Source organism: Macrosteles quadrilineatus, unplaced genomic scaffold, assembly GCF_028750875.1.
Source record: "Macrosteles quadrilineatus isolate MER2022 unplaced genomic scaffold, UCM_ALF_1.0 Scaffold_8__2_contigs__length_117827958, whole genome shotgun sequence".
Lineage (NCBI taxonomy): Eukaryota > Metazoa > Arthropoda > Insecta > Hemiptera > Cicadellidae > Macrosteles > Macrosteles quadrilineatus.
In genome coordinates, this window is record NW_026542601.1 from 70,548,804 (window position 1) to 70,571,568 (window position 22,765).

Sequence of the window (22,765 nt, forward strand, 5' to 3'; positions counted from 1 at the left end):
CGCTTATGCTTGTTGCCTATCTTTCTCTCTCATACACAAAGAAACAACGCAATCCAAACATGTCTGTCTATTATGATCAGCCACCGCACTTAACAATGTTTTAAACAATGAATGGTTCCAACACTTGACTTAACAGACTAACATGTCAAGTATACTATCGACTTGTATGCTACCGAGTAGGATCACCAATTATACACACGTTTTATCTCTTACTTTCACATCCTAGGACGCAAGGCCCTCACCCGGAACAGTTTCACACATTACTTCAGCTTATGCATGGAGAGTCGCGGCATTAACTACATTGCCAAAGCTGATTGGTGGTTGGCGGGATTTAAACCCGAGATCTTGACGACCAAACCTCTGCAATATACCAGTAGGCCAGCTGGTTAATGCTGCTCATCAACATATCAGCACTTAGTCATATAAATAACTTCAACCAGGACGTGATTAAGCCATGCGAACGACCTCATCTTAAAATGAACGAGCATTTGACATAAAACCACATTAGGACAGGACGACGTCTGTCGGGCCAGCTAGTCCATATATAAATTCTAAAGTAGCCATGGACGTTTGAGAAAAATAAAAGTCACACCCCAATAAACCGTATACTTAAAATGTTTGTCATGACGAGAAACCTTGCGCAAAACTATCAATTATTTTCAATTTTTTGCTCTTTAACACGTTGGGTGCTGATGACGGGAATTCCCGCAATTGCGTAACATTGAAATAAATGCAACTTTTATGTTCAAACATGTCGATAGCACGAATAGTGTTAAGGTCGTAATTCCTTTCTAAAGCGAACTTTCCATATGACTAATGTCAAAAATACCACAGATGTACATAAATTAGTAGTTTTGTTATTCATTTACCTTTTCTGTTTGGTGCTGTACGATAAACCACCAACTTCTAGTTTATATATATACTTTTATGAATTATTCAAGCATTAAAATTATACATGTGTATAAATTAATGTAATTAATTTTGAACATTGTAGACTACCAATTTAATATAGTTAAATAGCCTTTTGTATTTTTGTGTCAAATTATTTTATTGGTGATAAAATTTGATTTGCTTTTAAGTTCTTAATTACTTGTATGTTATTTAAAAAACAAAATAAACTATAGGCTATGAACAACCGTATTCATTGCTAAATGTTGTACAAGAGAAATTGGTCATGAATCTGTAATAACAAACATAATATTAATACATCATGGAACTATTGATCAAGTTTCTTAGATGACTAACTTACCAACATAAAATTATTGTGTTTCTGTCTGTTTTCAATAATTCGTAGTTTCATTAACTTTCTGCCTAAATTTAAATAAATTTTACTCATTCGTTTTTTTCATTTGAAGTGCTTTTGACAATTAAAATAAGCTTAAACCCCTCTTTTTTGTTTCAAAACTGCAAAATTTTCCGGGGGGGCCCTTGTTTGCTGGGGGGTATTCCCAGCATACCCCCCGGGGTTTGCCCCCCCCCAAGGATTTGGTGAAATGACGCCACTGAATGCCTCTAAACTTACAATTAATCATTGTTACTCACTCAATAAAAAAATATCGTTTCAAACTTAATTTTATGACCATATGTACAAAATATAAACACAGTAAAAATATACACAATAAAAATTTAAAGACCCTTTAGGTTATATATTTACCGAAGCGATACTCACATCAATGGAATTCCCGAGATAGCTTAACAAGATTTAACTGAGAGCTTGAGGTTTGTGGTGAATCTAGGACTTGGCATTACCGTGGTATTACCTTGATCTGCCTAGTTTAGGTTTATGTTCTTGGGTACAGATTTATTAAGTATTTAATAATGGTAATATGTCAATGTTCAAATATGAGATAAAAATTAAGAAATAATATAGTAAGCTCATAAACTTTTTTTATTATCTCTGTTTCCTCAACCAAATCTACAGTTCTACTAATCATACTAATGGCTGACTATCAAATCCAGAGAATATTTCGACCAAAATATCAGGTGCTAGAGTTTATGCTATATTGGACCTTTCTGCAGCAAATTTACAGCTTAAGGTTGACGAATCATCACAAGAATTATTGACAATTACTACCCACAAGGGTTTGTTCCGATATCGCAGGCTAGCCTATGGAATAACAAGTGCAGGCGTGCTTTTCCAATCAATAATGGACCAAATACTAATGGGTCTTGAAGGATATGCTTGTTATATTTATGAAATTCTGATTTACGCTGAGGACATGTCAGAAATGAAAACTCGTGTTGAGGCTGTCTTAAATAGGTTAATGACACGTGGTGTCAAAATCATTTCGTTTCGTATCGTTTCGTTTTGTTTCGTTTTGATTAGTTTCGTTCAGTTCCGTTCCGATTTGCTACGACCCGTCCCAATCCAATCTGAACTGGTCCGATCCGTTCCAGTCCGATCTAATCCGTTCTGTTCCGATCCGATCCGTTCTGGTCCGATCCGTTCTGGTCCGATCCGTTCTGGTCCGATCCGGTCTGGTCCGATCCGGTCTGGTCCGATCCGGTCTGGTCCGATCCGGTCTGGTCCGATCCGTTTCGGTCACTTCCGATCTGTTCAGTTACGTTCCGTTCCGATTCGATCCGATCCGTTACATTTCGTGTCGTTACGTTATGTTTCGATTCGAAATTATCTGTTATGTTCCGTTTCGTTACTCTCCGATCCGATCCTATTGGCACATTGTTTCTTTTGACCATTACGTTATTCATTCCCACCGCTTACCACTGGTAAGAGTTGTAGCTCGATAAAGAGAGAAAGTTCTTGTCAGATTGGTGATACCGTTTATTTGCTTGATTAAAATGTAAGATTTGTAACTAACTAAAAACCAATAAGCCAAAGAAGGCAGAATAAATTGCTATTTTTTTACTTAACATAGACATGAAAAGTTAAATCTAAATGTAACAGCTTATCAGCTTTTGTAACAAACATTAAAATTTCAATGCCTCTAAACTTACAATTAATCAACGTTACTCACTCAACAAAAAATATCGTTTCAAACTTACTTTTATGACCATATGTACAAAATATAAACACAGTAAGTAGTTCAAATTGTAAGTTTAGAGGCATTCAGTGGCATCATATCACCAAATCCTTGGGCCCCCCCCTGGTATTTCATACCCCCCATACCCCCCGGTGTTTGCCCTCCCCCAAGGATTTGGTGAATTGACGCCACTGACTACTGGCCGGCTTGCGGCATTATCCCTTAGATAAAATCCATTGGTGATTCGGCGGGATTTCAACCCTGGACCTTTAGGGACCGATGAAGTCCCGCGCTCTACCACTAGACCAGCACGCTCCCCAAATCAATAACTTTTTAAACTTTCTGTTTCTACAACTACAATGCATTTGTAGTAATTAGTCCTTGCGTTATCCCTACTCCAGTGCAGGGCAGAGAGTTGACGGAAGTTGTAGCGATAGTTAATTAGTAAGTCACCACCATTATCTGTGACGAACGTTCGTTTCTTTCCCTTTTATCAGAGCTGATAACAACTGTGCACTACTAGTCTAGTTTTCCTTTTGAACAATAACGGAACCTTTCTCTTGTTTTGGAGATTTTCCTTCACAGACTTTGGTGTGGCGCGTAAAAAACCTAGTGAAACCGTCTACTGTTCTGTTTGAACACGGTGATTGCTGTTGAATTACAGTGAGTAAGATCTTTGATTATAACATTTTGTAATTGAAAAATTGTAACATTCATAATTGCACATCACCGCGATATATGCGTAAGTTACTTGTTTGTAAATGTAACAGTATACGTTTCAACTTGATTCCAAACACCTTAATTCTTCAATTTGGCTTTTGTTGTTACCACGGGACTAATAATTAAATTTCTGCATATTTGTTCAAGTCTCTGTTTCCCTCTTTAAGTCTAAGCAATGAGAACTATACATAATTTACCTTCCCCTAGACATTTGAATACTAGTAAACCTCACTTCTCTTCTTTTATGACAATAAGTCTTCAAAGAAGATATTTTCCTAAACATGTCATTACAACCAACTCTATGGGGAAACTAAGTTTAGTTTTGTAAATGAACTCAACATTTTGAAATGTTCTACGCTTAACGTAAACGAGCCTTTCTAATTCCCCTAAGCATTCTTGATAGAAAGTAGTTTCTCACCACGACACTTAGATCTACACTAAAGCTAACAAACATATTTTATTACAATTCAGTAACTTTTGATGGTTGGAGCCCGCGATCCTTGATTACTAGAGCAAACTAATGGTACCGACTAAAGAACCTGGCGACCTTAGTAACAAAGCTTCCACTTGTTCAACTTTATCCTTCCGTCATCTCAACTTGAAATAAACACCCTGCTGTATCGCTATAGAATCTATTCTTGAGGAAAACGTTCCAAAATTTGTACTATTCCCTCCTTCAACCAACAGCTCTGACACATGTTAGACAGTAGGCTATATAATAAAAGTGACACAGAGTGACAAGTATTTATTCACAACATGTGACGTGACAGTTTATGGCTGGGGTGTGTTTGCGCCATCGGTGGGTGGTCGGTAGAACCAATTGTGAGTCAGCCTGAAATCCCTCAAGTCCACGGCGAAGGGGACGGTGAGGGTTGACGCCCCCAGCAAGAGTGGTGTGAAGGCCCCCAGACCGATGAATGCCGTCTGAAACACCATAAACATTAGAATACAGGGATAATTACGAGTTTAAGTAGATTCCATAGAGTAGCACCAACGTTTTGTCTAACTACCAACAACACAGTATCAAACGTCTCTCAAATATATACCATTTAGAATGAAAATGCAAAACTAAAATATTTGGTCTAGTTACAATAAGTGGGAAGTTATTTAATGGCATATACCTGGTTGATTAAATAATCTTATAAAATGTACAAGTTCTTTTAACTTTTAGTTTGTTCTTATAAAAAAGTTATTAATTTTTGTCCCAAACATACATGTTTTTTTTTCTTTTTTTTTTATAAAGTCTATGTGGAGATCACGTTTTGTACCTGGTATTGTAAGAATGTGTTGGCAACTTTAAAGCATTGTCTGAAAACGGCAATTATGACAGTAAACAAATTAAAAGATATTCCCATAACATACACGAAATGTTTGTAGTTATACTAAGAAAACTGCTATTTAATAAAACCCTCTGAATCGGGTGTTTATACAAACGTGGCTAGTTTTTGCAGGTTATTTATAAAAAGAAAATACTGTACACAAATTCATTGTTGGCAAACATTTACGACTAATGTTACAATAATTTCTAAAACTGGTACATATGTTTACTTTGTCAGTAATTTGTCTAATGGTGTAATATTATTTTTTTTGTCCATTTAGAGTAACGCCTAATACATTAGGTATCCCAAGCATGTTTCGATCCTTCTATTCAAACCTATTCCAATCCAATCAATCCCAATCACAGTCTTTTAATCGCTTTTCCATTAAAACATTATACATCTTACGCACGATTACTATATAGTATTCGTGATCTTACGTAATCATTTATTCGTAAACTTCTCACTTTCTATCATACTTTCAAAACAGTTTGCGAATACCGGTACATTTTCCCTAATTTAATCTGTATTCTTTTGTTACGAATTCCTTGCAAATTCAGAAAGGCGTTCTGAATCAAGGTTAGTTGATTGTGTGGAAATAAAAATACTTACAGAAATTGCTGCTGCGAATAAATAAAACAAAAACACACATCCAGGAGTGTTATACCCCATTCTGAACTGAATATAAAGTCACTGAGTTGTTCTGAATGTTGTGTAAAATGTGGTGTAAACGTCAACCCACGTCAATTATCTCTGATAATTGCTGTTCACTGACATTTGGGAATTAATTGAATGGTATGGTTCGACAGTGATGTGATTCTTCTGTACAGGGTTTGCCTAAAGAATATTTTCTATTTAATTTACAAATTTAAATTATTTAAACGTCATTGGAATGAGTTTAAACAAGCCTGGAGAGAGAATCAAAAGTATAAAAAATATGAACAAACTTTTACACGTATAATATATTATTGAAGTAACCAACGGCTTGTTCACATCAGTTAACTGCTTTAACCGTTAACCAGAATATTCAGAGAAATCTGACATAGTGAAATGTTATGTAGTTTCATAAACAAAATTATTTCTCGTTTTCAGAAACAAAAGAATCCTTTCTACCACATATGTAATTGTAAATTCTTTTGTTATGCACCATTTTGTAACGCCTTTTGAAATTCTCAGAATATGTCGTCGGATTAATTTAAGACAGTTAGACATAGTGTTCATATCAAAGCAATGCTTTATACCAACTTTGACAAATGTTGTCAATATTGTATTCTAATAACATTAACCTGTCAAAATACAATGTTAACCGCATCAAAGTTTCCTAAGATTTCCCTCAACAATCGCTGAGGAGCGTGTGCCCTAAAGTGGGCATTTATTTACTCCGACAAATGCCACTACTCACATTAATGTACCTGTCAAAACTATTTAAAATGCTAGACTTTTGATTTGTGACAATATTAACAACATTAACTTCTCCTCAATATATTTTACTAAAAATTCTAATACATCTTTCATAAATTCTTAATAATTGGTGTTACCAACCACTACACAAAGGTATTTGTGAAAATAATTGAGTGTGGTAATAGTATTGTATAACTTTTGTAGGAAGAGGTGTCAAAGATAAATGAAATAAATAATAAACAATATAAAAAACAAAATCAAAGGGCCTCATGATTCATTTGTTCGTAAATGCTGTCCCAACAAACGTTTTAATATCCAAGGCTTGTATTCCATTTCCAGTCATACATTAGAAGTGACGTTATACATTAAGAATATAAATAGTATACTACAAATTCTTGGAAAGCTGCTTCCTCATGAGTCCTCATAATGGAAATCATATTTTATGATCAAATCAACTCTAATCATATTCATGAACAATCACGAAATGTTCACCTGAAATTTCTGATAGACAAACCAAACCAATTACGTCGTAATCCCTTTGAGAATCTTTTATTACTAGATCTACTAAATATAAACATAAAATGCCACAAAAGCAATACCGGTACCGTATATGTAGGTAATCATTTTAAGATATTTCTTTTAAAACCACACCAAGGATCATATAAAATGTGTGTAAACATATTACTTACCGATACAGCCGCAGAGAATGCAACAAAGAGGAATATATAGGCACCTGTGTTGGCTCCCATTTTGTAAAAATGTCAAAACGACTAAACCTACTGTAGCATAAATATGCAGCATCAAACATCAGTCTACATCAATCCACGTCAGGTATTGCCATAACCAACCATGTGTTAGTAATTAGTTAACATCCATTTGGATGCTACTGAAACTCGCAAAGTAGTTCTAACATGAAGTAACTAACATAAGGGTGATATTTTGGTTCGTTTTAAATGTTTTGGAAGATTTTGAGACACATAGTGGTCATAAAACACGTCTGCCTATATTAACTCCATGTCAAAACTATCTTCAAAGTTTGGAGAACTTACTAAAATCCCAAAATTAGTTGGAGAAGAAATACAAAAGGCAAAATCAAAATACAATAGATGCGAACATCTAGCGTAGTTGTATCCCAGAATAAATGAGACGATGTTCACTCACTATTGTGGGGTTGTAGATAAGCACTGGGGAATGAGGCGTTTTCATTCATCCCTAAAAAGCTCAAATGTAAAACAACTTTTTGCAATACCGGTATTTAAACAAACTCAAAATAACATTATCTATGTGTCAGAATAGGCATCCCTACACCATATCTTTTGTGTAAAAACCAGTTTGTTGTTCTTCTTTGTTTGCTTTTGTTGATGTCATTTTCAATAAATAATTTGAATCACTCCAGTGGTTTAACATGAAAAGGCAGCAAACATATCATTGTTTGTGAATAAATACTGGTTTACTAAGGTAGCTTTGGTCTTGTGGTTAATGAGGATAAATAAAAACTTCCCTGTTTGGAATTTTAAAAATTCAGTGGAGGTTCGCCTTCAGATGAATTGAAGACGCCTGCAATTTCATCTGCAGTAGGCTTATTATACCTACGACGATCCATATTTATCCTGTCTACAAACCTAAGTTCTAATTCACTGTCACATTGTACAACCATTTCTTCCGAAGCTCTTTTGTAAATTTGTGCAAATGGATTTTCTAATAGAATTTCAGCTAGTTTTGACAATATTTCAGGTTTTAAGTCACTATTTTCTCGACGCCTTTGACGAATTTCTGTTGCTGTTGATATGTCAATAATGTACAATTGGCCATACACGGGGTCTTCATCATGTTGAGGCAGCAAATCTGAGATTGAACGATAAATCTGTCCTTGAATTTTGAAACAGTATGGTCCGTTTCCTGGAATATCTTTCTTACTGGCTGAAAAATAAGCAAAAGCCATCGCACTGTTGCATTGTCGAATGAATTTATACAGTTGTAGGCTCTCTTCAAACAAACTTGTAAGTTCTACATTAGTTTTTGACTGAGGAAGGTTAATAAGTCCGTTATGGCAACATGTCATAAAATGATTATTCGTTAGTTCTTCTCTAAAATGAAGAGCACTATATTGAATGCACTCTTGGTCCAGTAATCGTGCATCATGGATCTTTACATTTCTCTCGTCTACCATGGGTCTCCTAAAAAGGGGTTGTAACATATCTTGATTAAATTCGTCATTATCTATTCTTGCTCTCCTACGCGCACTGTCATTCCTATGAACAGCTCTCCGCCTTTGTGGTCTTCCCCTGGCGTTATCTTTCCCCTTAATTACAGTACTTATAATGAAAAGAATATATATCCAGCAGCCTACATACCAAAACATCTTGAATCCCTGGTGATTTTATAAAAGTATGATCGAATATGATTACTCTACGTTGTATATTCACTGCACTAAAAAAATTTACTTACAAAGGAATGCAAATACACCATTTTAGAACCAATAACATTTATAGGTTATTTTAGTTGTATATATTTACACAACCTTAACCTTAAAATGTGTAGAAATATAAAGAAAACAACATCATTTAAAACAAACTTGAACATATGATTTAAAAATAAAAACAAAACAGAAGTTAGATTTAATTTCGACTCTTTGATTATTTATACAGAATATTTATTCTATGTCGTTTATTCCTTTAACACGACAATAACGTAAAAGCATGAAAAAATGAAACTTGAGTATATGATTTAAATATAAACAAAGAATTTTCCGACTAATCTTCAATATTTCAGTTTTATTATAGTATACATTTCATAGTTGACTGGCTAAAAGTAAACCAAATGCGTGTATTGATCACTGTTTTCAAATCTGTGGCACAGCTGTTTCAATTTCAAAAGATGTAAACAAATTAAACCCCATGTTGTTTTAATGGGAAAAGTTTTATTCTGTTGCGAAATTATGGTAAAAAAAATAAGAAAAATGAATAGTTTTCCCTCAAAATTCACGTCAAGACCTTTAAAATAAGACCCCTCCCATCCTTCTACGGCCATCCAGTCACTCACAATTTCTTTACAAAAATTTGACTTACGGAATTATATATATAGATTTCTTAATCTTGTGTTCCGACCATTCATCCGTTCATTTAGTCATCCCTTTATGCATTAATCCATTTATAATTTACTAATAGTGAATTATATACATAACATTTTTATGTATTTTTAATTATAATACTCTAAAATATCTCTCGGAAGTTTTCAGATACCATAAAATATCCGTGTCAGTTAGACACGAAACAGAACGGAATCCAATCCAGTAAAGGGCTTGAACAAATTAGTGAAATAAAACAAGACCCAAGTACAACACTTATTATCTGCACGAATGCTAAACCACTGAAATAAAATATAGATGATTCGTTCAACAGATTGCATCTAACATAATGACTGAGACGCCCGCGATTTAGCGATGTGATACGGCAGACAGCTGTGTTCGCGTGTTGCATACCTAACAGCTGGGGGCAATTCAACAGGCGCTGCCAACTCTCGTCGGGTACAAAACTAAAATTCCCTATTTGCCCGTGATTTCCTTCGATTTGAAAAAGTAAGCCAATTATTTTAGTAATATAGGTAAATATTAACGAGGGTTTACCCTGAAGATTGCATCTATTTAAAGCAACAAACAAATTAAACCACATCCATGAACTATTTATTTTGTCACAATTTTAAAGAAAATAGATTTCTCACAAGATCCTGGGAGTAACTTCTTTAACTCATTTTCGACACCCTCCAAAGGTCTACTAATCCTATCCTGTTAAACTTAAATATTATAAATACATACACCATAGAGTCTCAAACTATAGTATACACAAACTTAATTATGTAAGTTACATTTTATTCTTGGATGTCAATAACGAAGCTGTAAGAGAGCACACTTGGAATTTAGCTCCAGCCTCAAATGAAGCTGACCAAAACAAATTATAGAAAGTCTTAGGGGTGAATGAAAAGCGTCTCGTCATTCAAAGCTCGAATGAAGATGCTTTTCATTCATTCAAGGAAGGAAGATGCTCAGTCATTCAAATGCTTTCTGACACAACAGTTTTTGTTATTACAAAATAAAAAATAAAACCCTGGAGTTTACCTCCTTCATGAAACCTTCAGAAGGTTACAATCTTATTGCTTTTCTGATTAATATCTTATTGTTGCAGACCTGTCAGCCATGGTCCAAGTCCCTGACCACTACAGCGTCCCTCAGGAGTCACTCAGGTGATACTCTCAACATGAGGCTCAGATACGCCCTCATCTTCCTCACTGCTCTCGGTAAGACACCTTGAACCTGCCCTCATCTTCCTCACTGCTCTTGGTAAGACACCTTGAACCTGCCCTCATCTTTCTCACTGCTCTTGGTAAGACACCTTGAACCTGCCCTCACCTTCCTCACTGCTCTCGGTAAGACACCTTTTGAACCTGCCCTCATCTTTCTCACTGCTCTTGGTAAGACACCTTGAACCTGCCCTCACCTTCCTCACTGCTCTCGGTAAGACACCTTTTGAACCTGCCCTCATCTTTCTCACTGCTCTTGGTAAGACACCTTGAACCTGCCCTCATCTTCCTCACTGCTCTCGGTAAGACACCTTTTGAACCTGCCCTCATCTTTCTCACTGCTCTTGGTAAGACACCTTTTGAACCTGCCCTCATCTTTCTCACTGCTCTTGGTAAGACACCTTGAACCTGCCCTCACCTTCCTCACTGCTCTCGGTAAGACACCTTTTGAACCTGCCCTCATCTTTCTCACTGCTCTTGGTAAGACACCTTGAACCTGCCCTCATCTTTCTCACTGCTCTTGGTAAGACACCTTTTGAACCTGCCCTCATCTTTCTCACTGCTCTTGGTAAGACACCTTGAACCTGCCCTCATCTTCCTCACTGCTCTTGGTAAGACACCTTGAACCTGTCCTCATCTTCCTCAATCCTCACTGCTCTTGGTAAGACACCTTGAACCTGCCCTCATCTTCCTCACTGCTCTTGGTAAGACACCTTGAACCTGCCCTCATCTTTCCCACTGCTCTTGGTAAGACACCTTGAACCTGCCCTCATCTTCCTCACTGCTCTCGGTAGCACACCTTGAACCTGCCCTCATCTTCCTCACTGTTCTCGGTAAGACACCTTGAACCTGCCCTCATCTTCCTCACTGCTCTCAGTAAGACACATTGAACCTGCCCTCATCTTCCTCACTGCTCTCAGTAAGACACATTGAACCTGCCCTCAGTAAGACACATTGAACCTGCCCTCACCTTCCTCACAGTTCTCGGTAAGACACCTTGAACCTGCCCTCATCTTCCTCACTGCTCTCAGTAAGACACATTGAACCTGCCCTCATCTTCCTCACTGCTCTCAGTAAGACACATTGAACCTGCCCTCACCTTCCTCACAGTTCTCGGTAAGACACCTTGAACCTGCCCTCATCTTCCTCACTGTTCTCGGTAAGACACATTGAACCTGCCCTCATCTTCCTCACTGCTCTCAGTAAAGATACATTGAACCTGCCCTCACCTTCCTCACTGCTCTCGGTAAGACACCTTGAACCTGCCCTCATCTTCCTCACTGCTCTTGGTAAGACACCTTGAACCTGCCCTCATCTTCCTCACTGCTCTTGGTAAGACACCTTGAATCTGCCCTCATCTTCCTCACTGCTCTTGGTAAGACACCTTGAACCTGCCCTCATCTTTCTCACTGCTCTTGGTAAGACACCTTGAACCTGCCCTCACCTTCCTCACAGTTCTCGGTAAGACACCTTGAACCTGCCCTCATCTTCCTCACTGTTCTCGGTAAGACACATTGAACCTGCCCTCATCTTCCTCACTGCTCTCAGTAAGACACATTGAACCTGCCCTCATCTTCCTCACTGCTCTCAGTAAGACACATTGAACCTGCCCTCACCTTCCTCACAGTTCTCGGTAAGACACCTTGAACCTGCCCTCATCTTCCTCACTGCTCTCAGTAAGACACATTGAACCTGCCCTCACCTTCCTCACAGTTCTCGGTAAGACACCTTGAACCTGCCCTCATCTTCCTCACTGTTCTCGGTAAGACACATTGAACCTGCCCTCATCTTCCTCACTGCTCTCAGTAAAGATACATTGAACCTGCCCTCACCTTCCTCACTGCTCTCGGTAAGACACCTTGAACCTGCCCTCATCTTCCTCACTGCTCTCAGTAAAGATACATTGAACCTGCCCTCATCTTCCTCACTGCTCTCAGTAAAGACACATTGAACCTGCCCTCACCTTCCTCACTGTTCTCGGTAAGACACTTTGAACCTGCCCTCATCTTTCTTACTGTTCTCGGTAAGACACCTTGAACCTAACTTTTCCTATCAAAACTGAGCAAAATTGCCAAGTATACACTGCTTCTGTTTTTGATTTGACAATTCTTGCTGGGTGACTATTAAAATTGGAGGTCTTGGATTCAGGATGTTTTTCTTTTATAGCAGACTCTTGAAAATGTTGACAAATTTTAGTAGATGGCTGACAAAAAGCATAGCAGACAGACTTCTCAGAGTTTGTGTCTTTTGTAAGGTAGAGAGTAATCGGTTTAACTCACAATTGAACTACCTATCATACGCTTTACCTACTGTTACAATGTTGAATTTAATTCACGTAAGATTTAGAAAATATAATATTCACCATTATGCACCACAATATTCACCAGGGCTTAATATTCCAGTACCTTGAAACCGGTATCTTGAAAATCACATACCAGTAACCCTTTTTAATGAAAAAGATTGATTAAGCCTTTAACAATGTCATTATGTTTTTACAGCAATTGTAACAGTCCATCATGTCCAGAAGGAGTTCTTTGGGCCTCGATTGGAATCTATGGTCGTATACAAGGTAATTCAGTGGCCCAATTTTAAGCACTTAAAATACACTATGTTGATTTTGTTTCGTTGTGTTTTTATCTAATTTTAATTGTTAAAGGCTTGTTCACACCGGCGTCGACAGACTTCCTACTAAGTCTTTGGTATATGTCACCCACGCACTGTTCAAATCGCTTGCTACAACTAGCTACGTAGCTGGCGTGGCGTCGCTATTTTTTCTTCCACCAGCCAGCACCACACCCCATCTGCTCACAGATCAAGATCATACCTTGCACCCATAGTAGATCCTGTAATGGTGTCCTATTCAATACCATGATGCGATCCTACAAATGTAGATACTCTGCCATGGATGGAGAGTGATGTGATGGCAGTGATAGTGACAACGAACTGTTGCTGTTATACTCTGCATCCCAAAGAGCTAAATGGATCCATCCAATTAGTCAAAGAAGAAACCAATTGGGTGAATTTCACCATTTAATGGATCGCCTAATGAATGATGTTGAAAAGTTTAGATCATTTTAGAAGGGTGACGGTGACAGCTCAGGCTGCTAGTGGGCATACGCATATTCGGCAACGAGAGCCCTGTGTAGCTAGCAGGTGTAGCGGCAGCGACTGCCACCCCCCCTTCGCTTGCGAATTAATACGCCGGTGTGAACATCCACATTTAAATAACATTAAGAGCTCCAAAGGTGTAGTAAGACGTCGGCCGACACTGGTGTGAACAGCCCTTAACAAAACCAACTTTTACTTATGGCACAATCAGAAACACTAGTTTCTTAATGCTAATTCGCTGAAAAGATTCCTTGTGTCCTACAGTACAATGGAAATACTTTAACACGTTCGCTACTGCAATAGTACAAAATTTTTCATTCACATGGACCAGCGACGCACATATGCGACGGCCTGGTTTCCACCCATATGACTAGCTAGTCACATTAAAATAGAATGCCGTCGCATATTTGCGTCGGGGTTTGAATGTTATTAAAATGCTTATATCTTTGTAACGGTCTATTTGAAGGCACTGAATTCCCTGTAGTGGTCTACAGAGATGTCTGACGCACAACTGTGTCGCTTGGTCTGTGGATATGATGATTGGTGACATCATATGATAGTTGGAAAAACTGGTCATTACTTTTCTGTATCACTGTATGTATGTATGCAGTATGTATGCTGAATTATCCTACAGTATGTAGCTTTTATATTTGTTCAGTTATAAACTGTTCTTGAATAATTTTTAACTAATTTTTTTTTTACTTACTTTCACCTCAAAACACAAAAAATGAACTGTCGCATATATGCGACGTATGGTCTATTTCAAGAAAACTATGTTAATTTTTACTATTGTCTTCGCTGTAGACCGGGCGTCGCAAATATGCAACATAACAAAAGGTTATAAAAAATACAAAAAAACAAGAATAAATTATTTACATACACTATTGTAGCGTATTACAATGTAGATGAACACCGTTTTACAGGTTTCCCCCCCGTGGTCTGTGATAGTGATGGGCGATACGGACGCGTATCGCGATACAGCGATACGATACGTATCGGAAAAAATACCGTATCGCCGTATTGAATCGGGCGTCTGTATCGCGATACGCGAATCGTATCGTCAAAAATATCAAAAAACGATACGTATCGTATCGTTTCCCCCCTCCCCTACCTAACCTAGAAACGGCAAATTTATATAAGTACCTGGGGACCAAGCTTTGCTCGGGGAAAATCATTAGTTTACTCTGAAAACAGTCTTAGTATTGCAGATACATTAATCCATTTCCACACTCCTCACTGCTCGCCTTTACTCCTTCCTTCACAACTCCCTTGCGTCTTGGACCTGATTCCCTATCCTTCCCATATCATTTTAGGATTGCAGATACATTAATGTAGTGCCACAGACAGTTCCCACACTCTGCACTGCTAGTGCTAGATTGCACGCTAGTGGAAATGGACTGGACTGGGATGGGACAGTGGATGGGACTGGGACATTATCAAGTAAAATATGGTAAAATCCAAAAATAAAGACGTCAAAAATTCCTATTTCAAACTACACATCCACAGAGCACAGATTTTGCAGTTTGCTCGGCCTGCGCAAAAAGAGCTTAAAAATATCGTTTTGACATGAATCGTATCGCTCTATGTGCCGATATAAATACAAATATCGTTTTAGGCGATACGATACGCATCGTTTTTCAAATATCGTATCGAAATATCGTATCGTCCCTCGCGTATCGCGATATTCCGATACGATACGATACGTATCGCACATCACTAGTCTCTGTGAGTAATGTTATCCAAGTGACAGCCGGTCTATGTGTAAGATTCAAATGTATACCTCGGTCTGGCGTCGCATATATGCGACGCTCAGTAGCAAACGTGTTAAAAGGCAAAGTCAGCACATAAAAAAATCACTCACAGTGTGTTGTATTAGGCTTTTTAGGTAAATTTAAAAGTTAAACATTTTGTACCATTTTATGTCTATTTAATAACTACTGCTATACACATTTACCAACTATCAAATTTAATGTTTTTAGTTTTTAAACAAGTGAATGATTTTACAGGACTTCTACGCAGACGAAAGAGATCCCGAGGTGACCTGTCAGTTTCCAATATTACATCCCTTCGATGAATCAATCCTTCCGCTCGTCAAGATAGCTAAGCCCATCAGGTAAACTAAGAGTATTGAAATAATCTAGAGCATACGTTTTCTGGAGAAGCACTACCTATTCAATCAATAGAAAGTGTTAACCTTGAATGTAAAATTATGAAATATCTAATATTAATATCTTGACAGTTGTTTTGCGAGAAGCAACATCTTAACTTTGATGGATGAGGAAGGCTACTTGCGTTTCAACAAGACTGGGTTGGGTGAGGCTGGATATGACGAAGAATCACCACCTTACTGTTTTTATCAGGTAAGACATTCTTGATTGTTTAGAGACATACGTTTCATGCATGTAATAAAATATTAGGGTGGATACTGTGTGAGTGGTACTTACAAATAATGGTCAGGAAAAGTAGATTGTCTAATCAGGTACAATTCACCATAGCCATTTGAATGACATTGTACTATCAGGGAAAATATCATTTACTCGGACTTATAATGTGAAAGAAATGCATGAGATGGATTTTTTCTCATATATATAAAATTCATACAATTCCAACTCACCAGGGATTGTGATTGCACTCGTATTTCAAAGCAAATACAGTAGGACTGCAAGGTTAGTGTTGTAGTAATTAAATAATGACATTGTCATTGACTATGATCAGCTGATCCATTGACTAGAATCGATGATTAAAAGTCCAATAACCACAAAGACCTTGGTTTAAGTTTCAAACCACCAAGAAGGTAAATTAAATGGATAATTAAAGCTGATGTAGCTATCCAAAACTATAATGTTCTGTACAAGGATGGTAGTTCGTCATGCATTATTATTTATAACATTGAGGGTAGTATGCAGCATTTTACTATAAACAATGAAATATTAAGATATTAAACATCCCATAGTATTTTGGTTCTTAACATTTGTGGGTGTTTCACATTTGTTTTGCTACATAATTTTATTATTTTTAGGAGATATTCAGGCCTCCTGAGGATGATTTTAAAGTCATATACGGCGAGCAAATACAGATGTCTGGTCGAGACAGACCTCGCTCCGATTTCATCTACGTAGAATGTCAAAACTTTGCAGGTTTCCGCACATACTCCAATTTTCACGCTTTCGCTCAACGCAACGAGACTGTCCGGAGATTTAGGGTAAGTAAAAAAGGCTATGGTGGTAATGCTATAACAAGTCCACTAGGTGCTTGGTTTAAAATCCATATTCAAACAGGGAATTACTGATTAAAAGTTATCTTGGATAGAAATCTAAGAATCCCTAATAAAGTATGTAATAATTTATTGTAGCCTATGCCTTCTTCAATCAGCCAGAGGTTACTGAATCTGTAAATAAACAGTACAATGGACTTTCTTAAATTTGAACTTTATTCATTGTTTTGAGAATATTTACAATATAACTTTAATTAAAATATAAGAAAATTGTCTGTTTTTCAAACACAAGTAAAGATAAATAACTTTTTAATCAGCATAATAGGTGTTATTAATTTTACAGAGAGTAAATAAAAAATACATCTAATAACACTTGAAACATATATTTACACTTATACTGTTTGAACAAGACGGTAAATGTATACATTATAAATTAAGGTAATGGTAATTTCTCTTATTTCTGGACAAGTAGAGATAACATATAGTTGTAGATCTTGTTAGTGATAGGTGTCTTCACTTTCACTGTTTTTCAATAAATATCACACAGTTTTAAGGTATTATGTTAATTGTCATCTCTCGAGTATTTCAGTTGTATTTCTCTTCCGGCACATGTTGATGGCCCTTTGTCTCAGACCATTACAGCATCCACACAGGCTTGTGCAGGTATATTCCGCAAGAAATTTGGACTGCCGCCATTTTGTAAGAGATGAACCTTTTTTGACGCGGTTTCCAGCAATGAACTCCACTTAACTAACCCTTTAAAATTATGTGCATATCAACCTATGCTTACATTAAAGATTATGTACCTACTCCTCATGGGCCGTCCCCTGGTGAAGGCAAAAAATTGTAATGCTTGCAAAAAGTAGCTTTCATACATATAAATTGATGTGAAAGGTTTGAATTTTCTAACGAATTTAGCTAAAAAGATATCAACCAGTCTCCAGACTTTTTTGTCACCCTGTATAGATTCACATACTATCAGACTTATATTCCACACAACTCATCTACCCCCTAACACTTAAATTCTAATCCAAACTATTGGGCTTTAATCTTTTTTCCAGAACGACAGGGAGCTGAGTGTGGCAGTTATTGGAATTGACTCCATGTCTCGGCTCAACTTCATGCGTCAACTGCCGCAGTCTTATCGCTTCATCACAGACACGCTGCAAGGGACAGTGCTGCTTGGCTTCAACAAGGTGGGGGAGAATACATTCCCAAACCTGATACCTATGTTGACCGGTCGACCTTGCGCGTGGGGCGAGTTTTACTATTACCAGGTCAGTCGCAATACATCTCAGGTTCTACCTTCTACATATGGTAAACAAAGTATTAACAGTAAGACTCTTCATTATCAGATCTTCTGTGTTATCTGAAACTCCCTGTGGCTGATTGGAGTATTGTGAAGTTGCATGCTACTGTATTTCCTTATCATGCCTGTACAATTGCTTTATGTTGTACAGTTACTTGATGCTTGATGGCAAATCTGTACTTTCATACCTTCAATTTGAGACCTTAATCATGAAAATCGGTCGGGTAGAAGAGCCAAAGGAGCTCGGAAAATAAAAACCAAATTTAACTCCCATAAGAACTGCGTGGGGAGCAAATTTCGTTTACGTATAAGCCGAGTAGGATTATATATAAATATATGCCGATGCTTGATGGCAAATCTTTGCTTGCATACCTTCAATTTGAGACTTCAATAATGAAAATCGGTCGTGTAGAAGAGCCAAACGATCTTGGAAAATAAAAACCAAATTTAACTCCCATTAGAAATGCATGGGGAGCAAATTTCATTTACGTATAAGCCGAGTAGGATTATATATAAATATATGCCGATACTTGATGTCAAATCTTTGCTTGCATACCTTCAATTTGAGACCTCAATCATGAAAATGGGTCAGGTAGAAGAGCCAAATGAACTCGGCAAAAAGAAACCAAATTTAACTCCCATAAGAAACACATGGAGAGCAAATTTCGTTTACGTATAAACCGAGTGAGACTATAGATAATTATATGCCGATGCTTGATGGACAATCTGTGCTTGCATAGCTCCAATTTGAGACCTCAATCATGAAATCGGTCGGGTAGAAGATCCAAACGAACTCGGCAAATACAAACCAAATTTAACTCCCATAAGAAATACATGGAGAGCAAATTTCGTTTACGTATACCAGTAAACCGATTGAGACTATAGAGAATTATATGCCAATGCTTGATGGCAAATCTGTGCGTGCATACCTTCAATTTGACACCTCAGTCATGAAAATCGGTCGGGTAGAAGAGCCAAACGAACTCGGAAAAGAAAAACCAATTTTTTTATATACTGTATGTAAGACTAGTGAACCCATGCTGGTCCGCAGCGTTAAAGTGAATATAATATCCAAGAAATAATCAAATTTATGATTTTTGATTGAGTAATACAGTATCTTGAGCTTAACTGATTTAAACAATCAATAGCTCAAATTAAAGCCTATAATCTATAATATTAAAACGAAACAGTGTTTTTTTATTTCACGATTCTGAATCAACCACTCGACGGATTTTCATGATATTTGTGTTGAAAGAAAGATAATTTTGAGAGCTAGGGAATGTCGAAGCCATAATTTTAGTTTAGGGTCCCAGTTTTTTATAAATTAAGTTTTAATTTTTAAAAAGTCTAGCAGCCGACGCTAGCAATTCAAAGTATTTTCAGTGCTGGTTAAACTAACAGCTGATTATAAACTGTCATTGAAATGTTTATGTTACAAGTTGTTTGTATACAAAAATATTGTTCTTTGGTGTTGGCCTGCATACTATTTCACTTTAAAATTTAGTTTTTTTCTACCGTGAAGGATCTGCTTTATCAGGAAATGTGTTATTTTGATCTATACATCTCAAACAGTTTAATCAAGTTTTGTCGTAAATGCAAACTGTGTAAGTAAGTTATTTAGTTTATGCCATGGAAATTTCATCTGATATTTGGGAAATCTTTTTTCAGAAATTTATTGCTTAATCGTTTAAGATATAAGTGGTTTACGTGTTGATACTTCTTTTTCTGTATGTCCGAATGTATGTGAGTCATACTATAATTTTGGTTTGTAATGAAAGCGTCAATTGGTGTAGTAGGTCTCTACAAAACTGTCTAATGAGCTGCAAGGTGCAGTAGAAACCAAAGTCGACTCATACCATACCATAATTCTCCCCGTAGTATTGAAAAGTGCAGACAAAATATACAGACCAGTTCAAGATAACGGAGGTCGAGATAAAAACAAACAGAGAGCTAAGAGAAATGTGTAAACACCCAGATATAGGGGTGCTTTCCAGAAGTAAAAGGCTTGGATGGGCAGGCTATGCGTGGTGGATAGGAGATAAATCAACTTTTAAAAGTATATTCCATCGTACCACAAGATAAAAGACCACTTGGAAGACCAAGAATTAAGTGGAAAGACCAAGTTATGAAATACATCCTCAGACCGGGATCTAAATTAGAAGAGACAGTGGATGGAAGAGAATGGGTGGCCAGAATCCTCATAAGGTGTCAGTCTGTGGTCACGGAGGTAAAGGTGCAATAAGTACATATATATGCAATTGTTGCAACTCTACTCAATACCAGTGTGTGTGAATCGGTCTCCAATCTCGCTTCAAGTTTTTTCAAATCGACGTAACTGCTATTTTATGGTAAAATTATCGCATTTAAAATGCATATCGCTATATTTTAGGTCTATAATCGGATGGAAGAAAGACGAGGTAGTCACGTGACATTTGTTAATAAGGTCAACAACTAAAAAATAACAATTAATTGTTAATTAGGTTGTTTTGGGGCAGTTGGCCCCCATTAAAACTGCCAGAATTTGTCACTGTGCGTGTAAACTAGATGTTCTGAACTATTCCGTTTTAATTGACAACTCGATTCCCGTACGTAGGACGGGCCAACAGCTCGTTGACTGATTATTTTGAGTCTAAAACATATAAATAACATGAACAATACTGGAGCTATTGATTTTTAATCATAGAAAAACCACATGAAAAATAATTTGTATGTTGGTTGTTCACCTATTTTGCTTGAAACTGGTCCAATTTGAATAATTAATAGCTTAAATGAAAGCTGGGTTTTCTCTGAAGTTTCTTAGACCAAAATATGTAGGATTATATAATTATAACTGGTGAAATACATCTTAAAATGAAGTAAGAATTTGAAAATGAATCAAATTATGTTTTTTGGTCGAGTAGGTAAATATATGCCGATGCTTGATGTGAAATCTTTGTGTGCATGTCTTCAAATTGAGACCTCGATCATGAAAATCTGTCGGATAGAAGAGCCAAACGAACGCGGAAAAGAAAAACCAATTTTTTAAAATATATAAGATTATATACAGGGTGTTTCAGAACTCGTGATTGATAATTGATAAAAAAAGACACTTTTAGGGTTATGTAATATTTTATTATTGTTTGAAATAATCTAAAATCGTTTAAAAATAACTTGCAAAGCGGACGCAGACTGTTGCATTGTTGCGGCAGACCTAGGCCGCATGCCTCGGCATGCACTACATCTAACCTCCAGCGGTCACGTATTACTAAAGCTGCCATATCTCAGTTAATATTCATCCAATCTTAAAGATTAAGGAAAGTTATTCTTGTAAATTTTTTGTAAACTCAACGGTTTTTGAGTAATTTAAGAAACAAAATTTTAAATGGCCGCAATTTTGTTTTATAAATTTTAAAAATGTTCATAATTTTTTTGTAGCTTTGTCTAGTTGTCATAAATGTTTTTGCAAAGTTTCAATTTCGTATCTCTTACTATTTTTTAGAAAACAATTAATAAGCGAAAAAACAAAATGGCGGCTGTGTGAGTAACTAAGGACTTCCGGTCAATTTAAATATGATATTTGGATTTGTTTCTTACCCAGGAACAATACCCTAAAATATCCTACACGAATTCTGAAACACCCTGTATTCAGGCAATGAATCATTTCCATATATGTAAGGGTATACAAATATCAGGAAATTTGGCATGTCCTGATATTTTGGAAAATTGGTTTTTCTTTTCCGAGTTCGTTTGGCTCTTTTACCCGACAGATTTTCATGACTGAGGTGTCAAATTGAAGGTATGCACGCACAGATTTGCCATCAAGCATCGGCATATAATCCTCTATAGTCTCAATCCGTTTACCGGTATACGTAAACGAAATTTGCTCTCCATGTATTTCTTATGGGAGTTAAATTTGGTTTGTATTTGCCGAGTTCAATTAAGTAGGTAGTTGTTATACAAAAAGAAACTAAAATAAACGTTATCTTATGTTGAGTTAAATTTTGGGTAGGTGTTGATTGAAATGTGCTGATTTATAAATACTAGGTGAACCCGTGCGAATTCGCACGAATAATAAATAAGGATATTAAAGCAACGTCGTTAGAAGTTGCGTTGTTGTATCGACGTTGGTCTTGAGCTCGATCGTTGAATATTTGCATTCTAGGTTATTCTTTCTGTTCTATTTGGCAGGACGGAGCTCATCATCCTGAAAACTTGCGCGTATGGGTTAATATCAACCAAATGATGAGTAAAAATATGCATGAGTTCAGTGCTGGAAGAGCCATTAGCTTTGTTTAGCATTCTTCCTTGAACGGTTTCGTGAAGCGGCAAGCGGTTTTGACGTACGGAGATATACATTTGGGCATATGTGGGATGATCCCCTTCTGACAGTTTGTTGTAAGGTGCCAATTGAGTTTTAAATTGTGTCGTGCACCTTATACAT

The 22,765-nt window shown here is 36.9% G+C and overlaps 1 protein-coding gene and 1 long non-coding RNA gene across 4 annotated transcripts in view; one reads left to right on the plus strand and one right to left on the minus strand.

The window, feature by feature from the left end:
* Positions 1-22,765, plus strand: part of LOC129000151 (uncharacterized) — a 63,306-nt gene that overhangs the window by 35,106 nt on the left and 5,435 nt on the right. The window contains exons 3-8 of one of the 3 annotated variants that reach the window (XM_054427084.1): positions 10,600-10,711; positions 13,213-13,283; positions 15,829-15,935; positions 16,062-16,182; positions 16,842-17,024; positions 18,098-18,313. In XM_054427084.1, coding sequence (XP_054283059.1) covers positions 10,600-10,711; positions 13,213-13,283; positions 15,829-15,935; positions 16,062-16,182; positions 16,842-17,024; positions 18,098-18,313 — 810 coding nt within the window. Of the gene's footprint in view, positions 1-10,599; positions 10,712-11,488; positions 11,505-12,552; positions 12,564-13,212; positions 13,284-15,828; positions 15,936-16,061; positions 16,183-16,841; positions 17,025-18,097; positions 18,314-22,765 lie in introns of those variants that run through there. The other 2 variants (XM_054427085.1, XM_054427086.1) reach the window with 2 other exon arrangements.
* On the minus strand, positions 4,432-7,239 carry LOC129000152 (uncharacterized). Its single transcript, XR_008491345.1, has 2 exons — positions 7,108-7,239; positions 4,432-4,625 (listed from the first exon to the last, which is right to left on the minus strand). It is a non-coding gene; the product is annotated as an uncharacterized LOC129000152 (long non-coding RNA).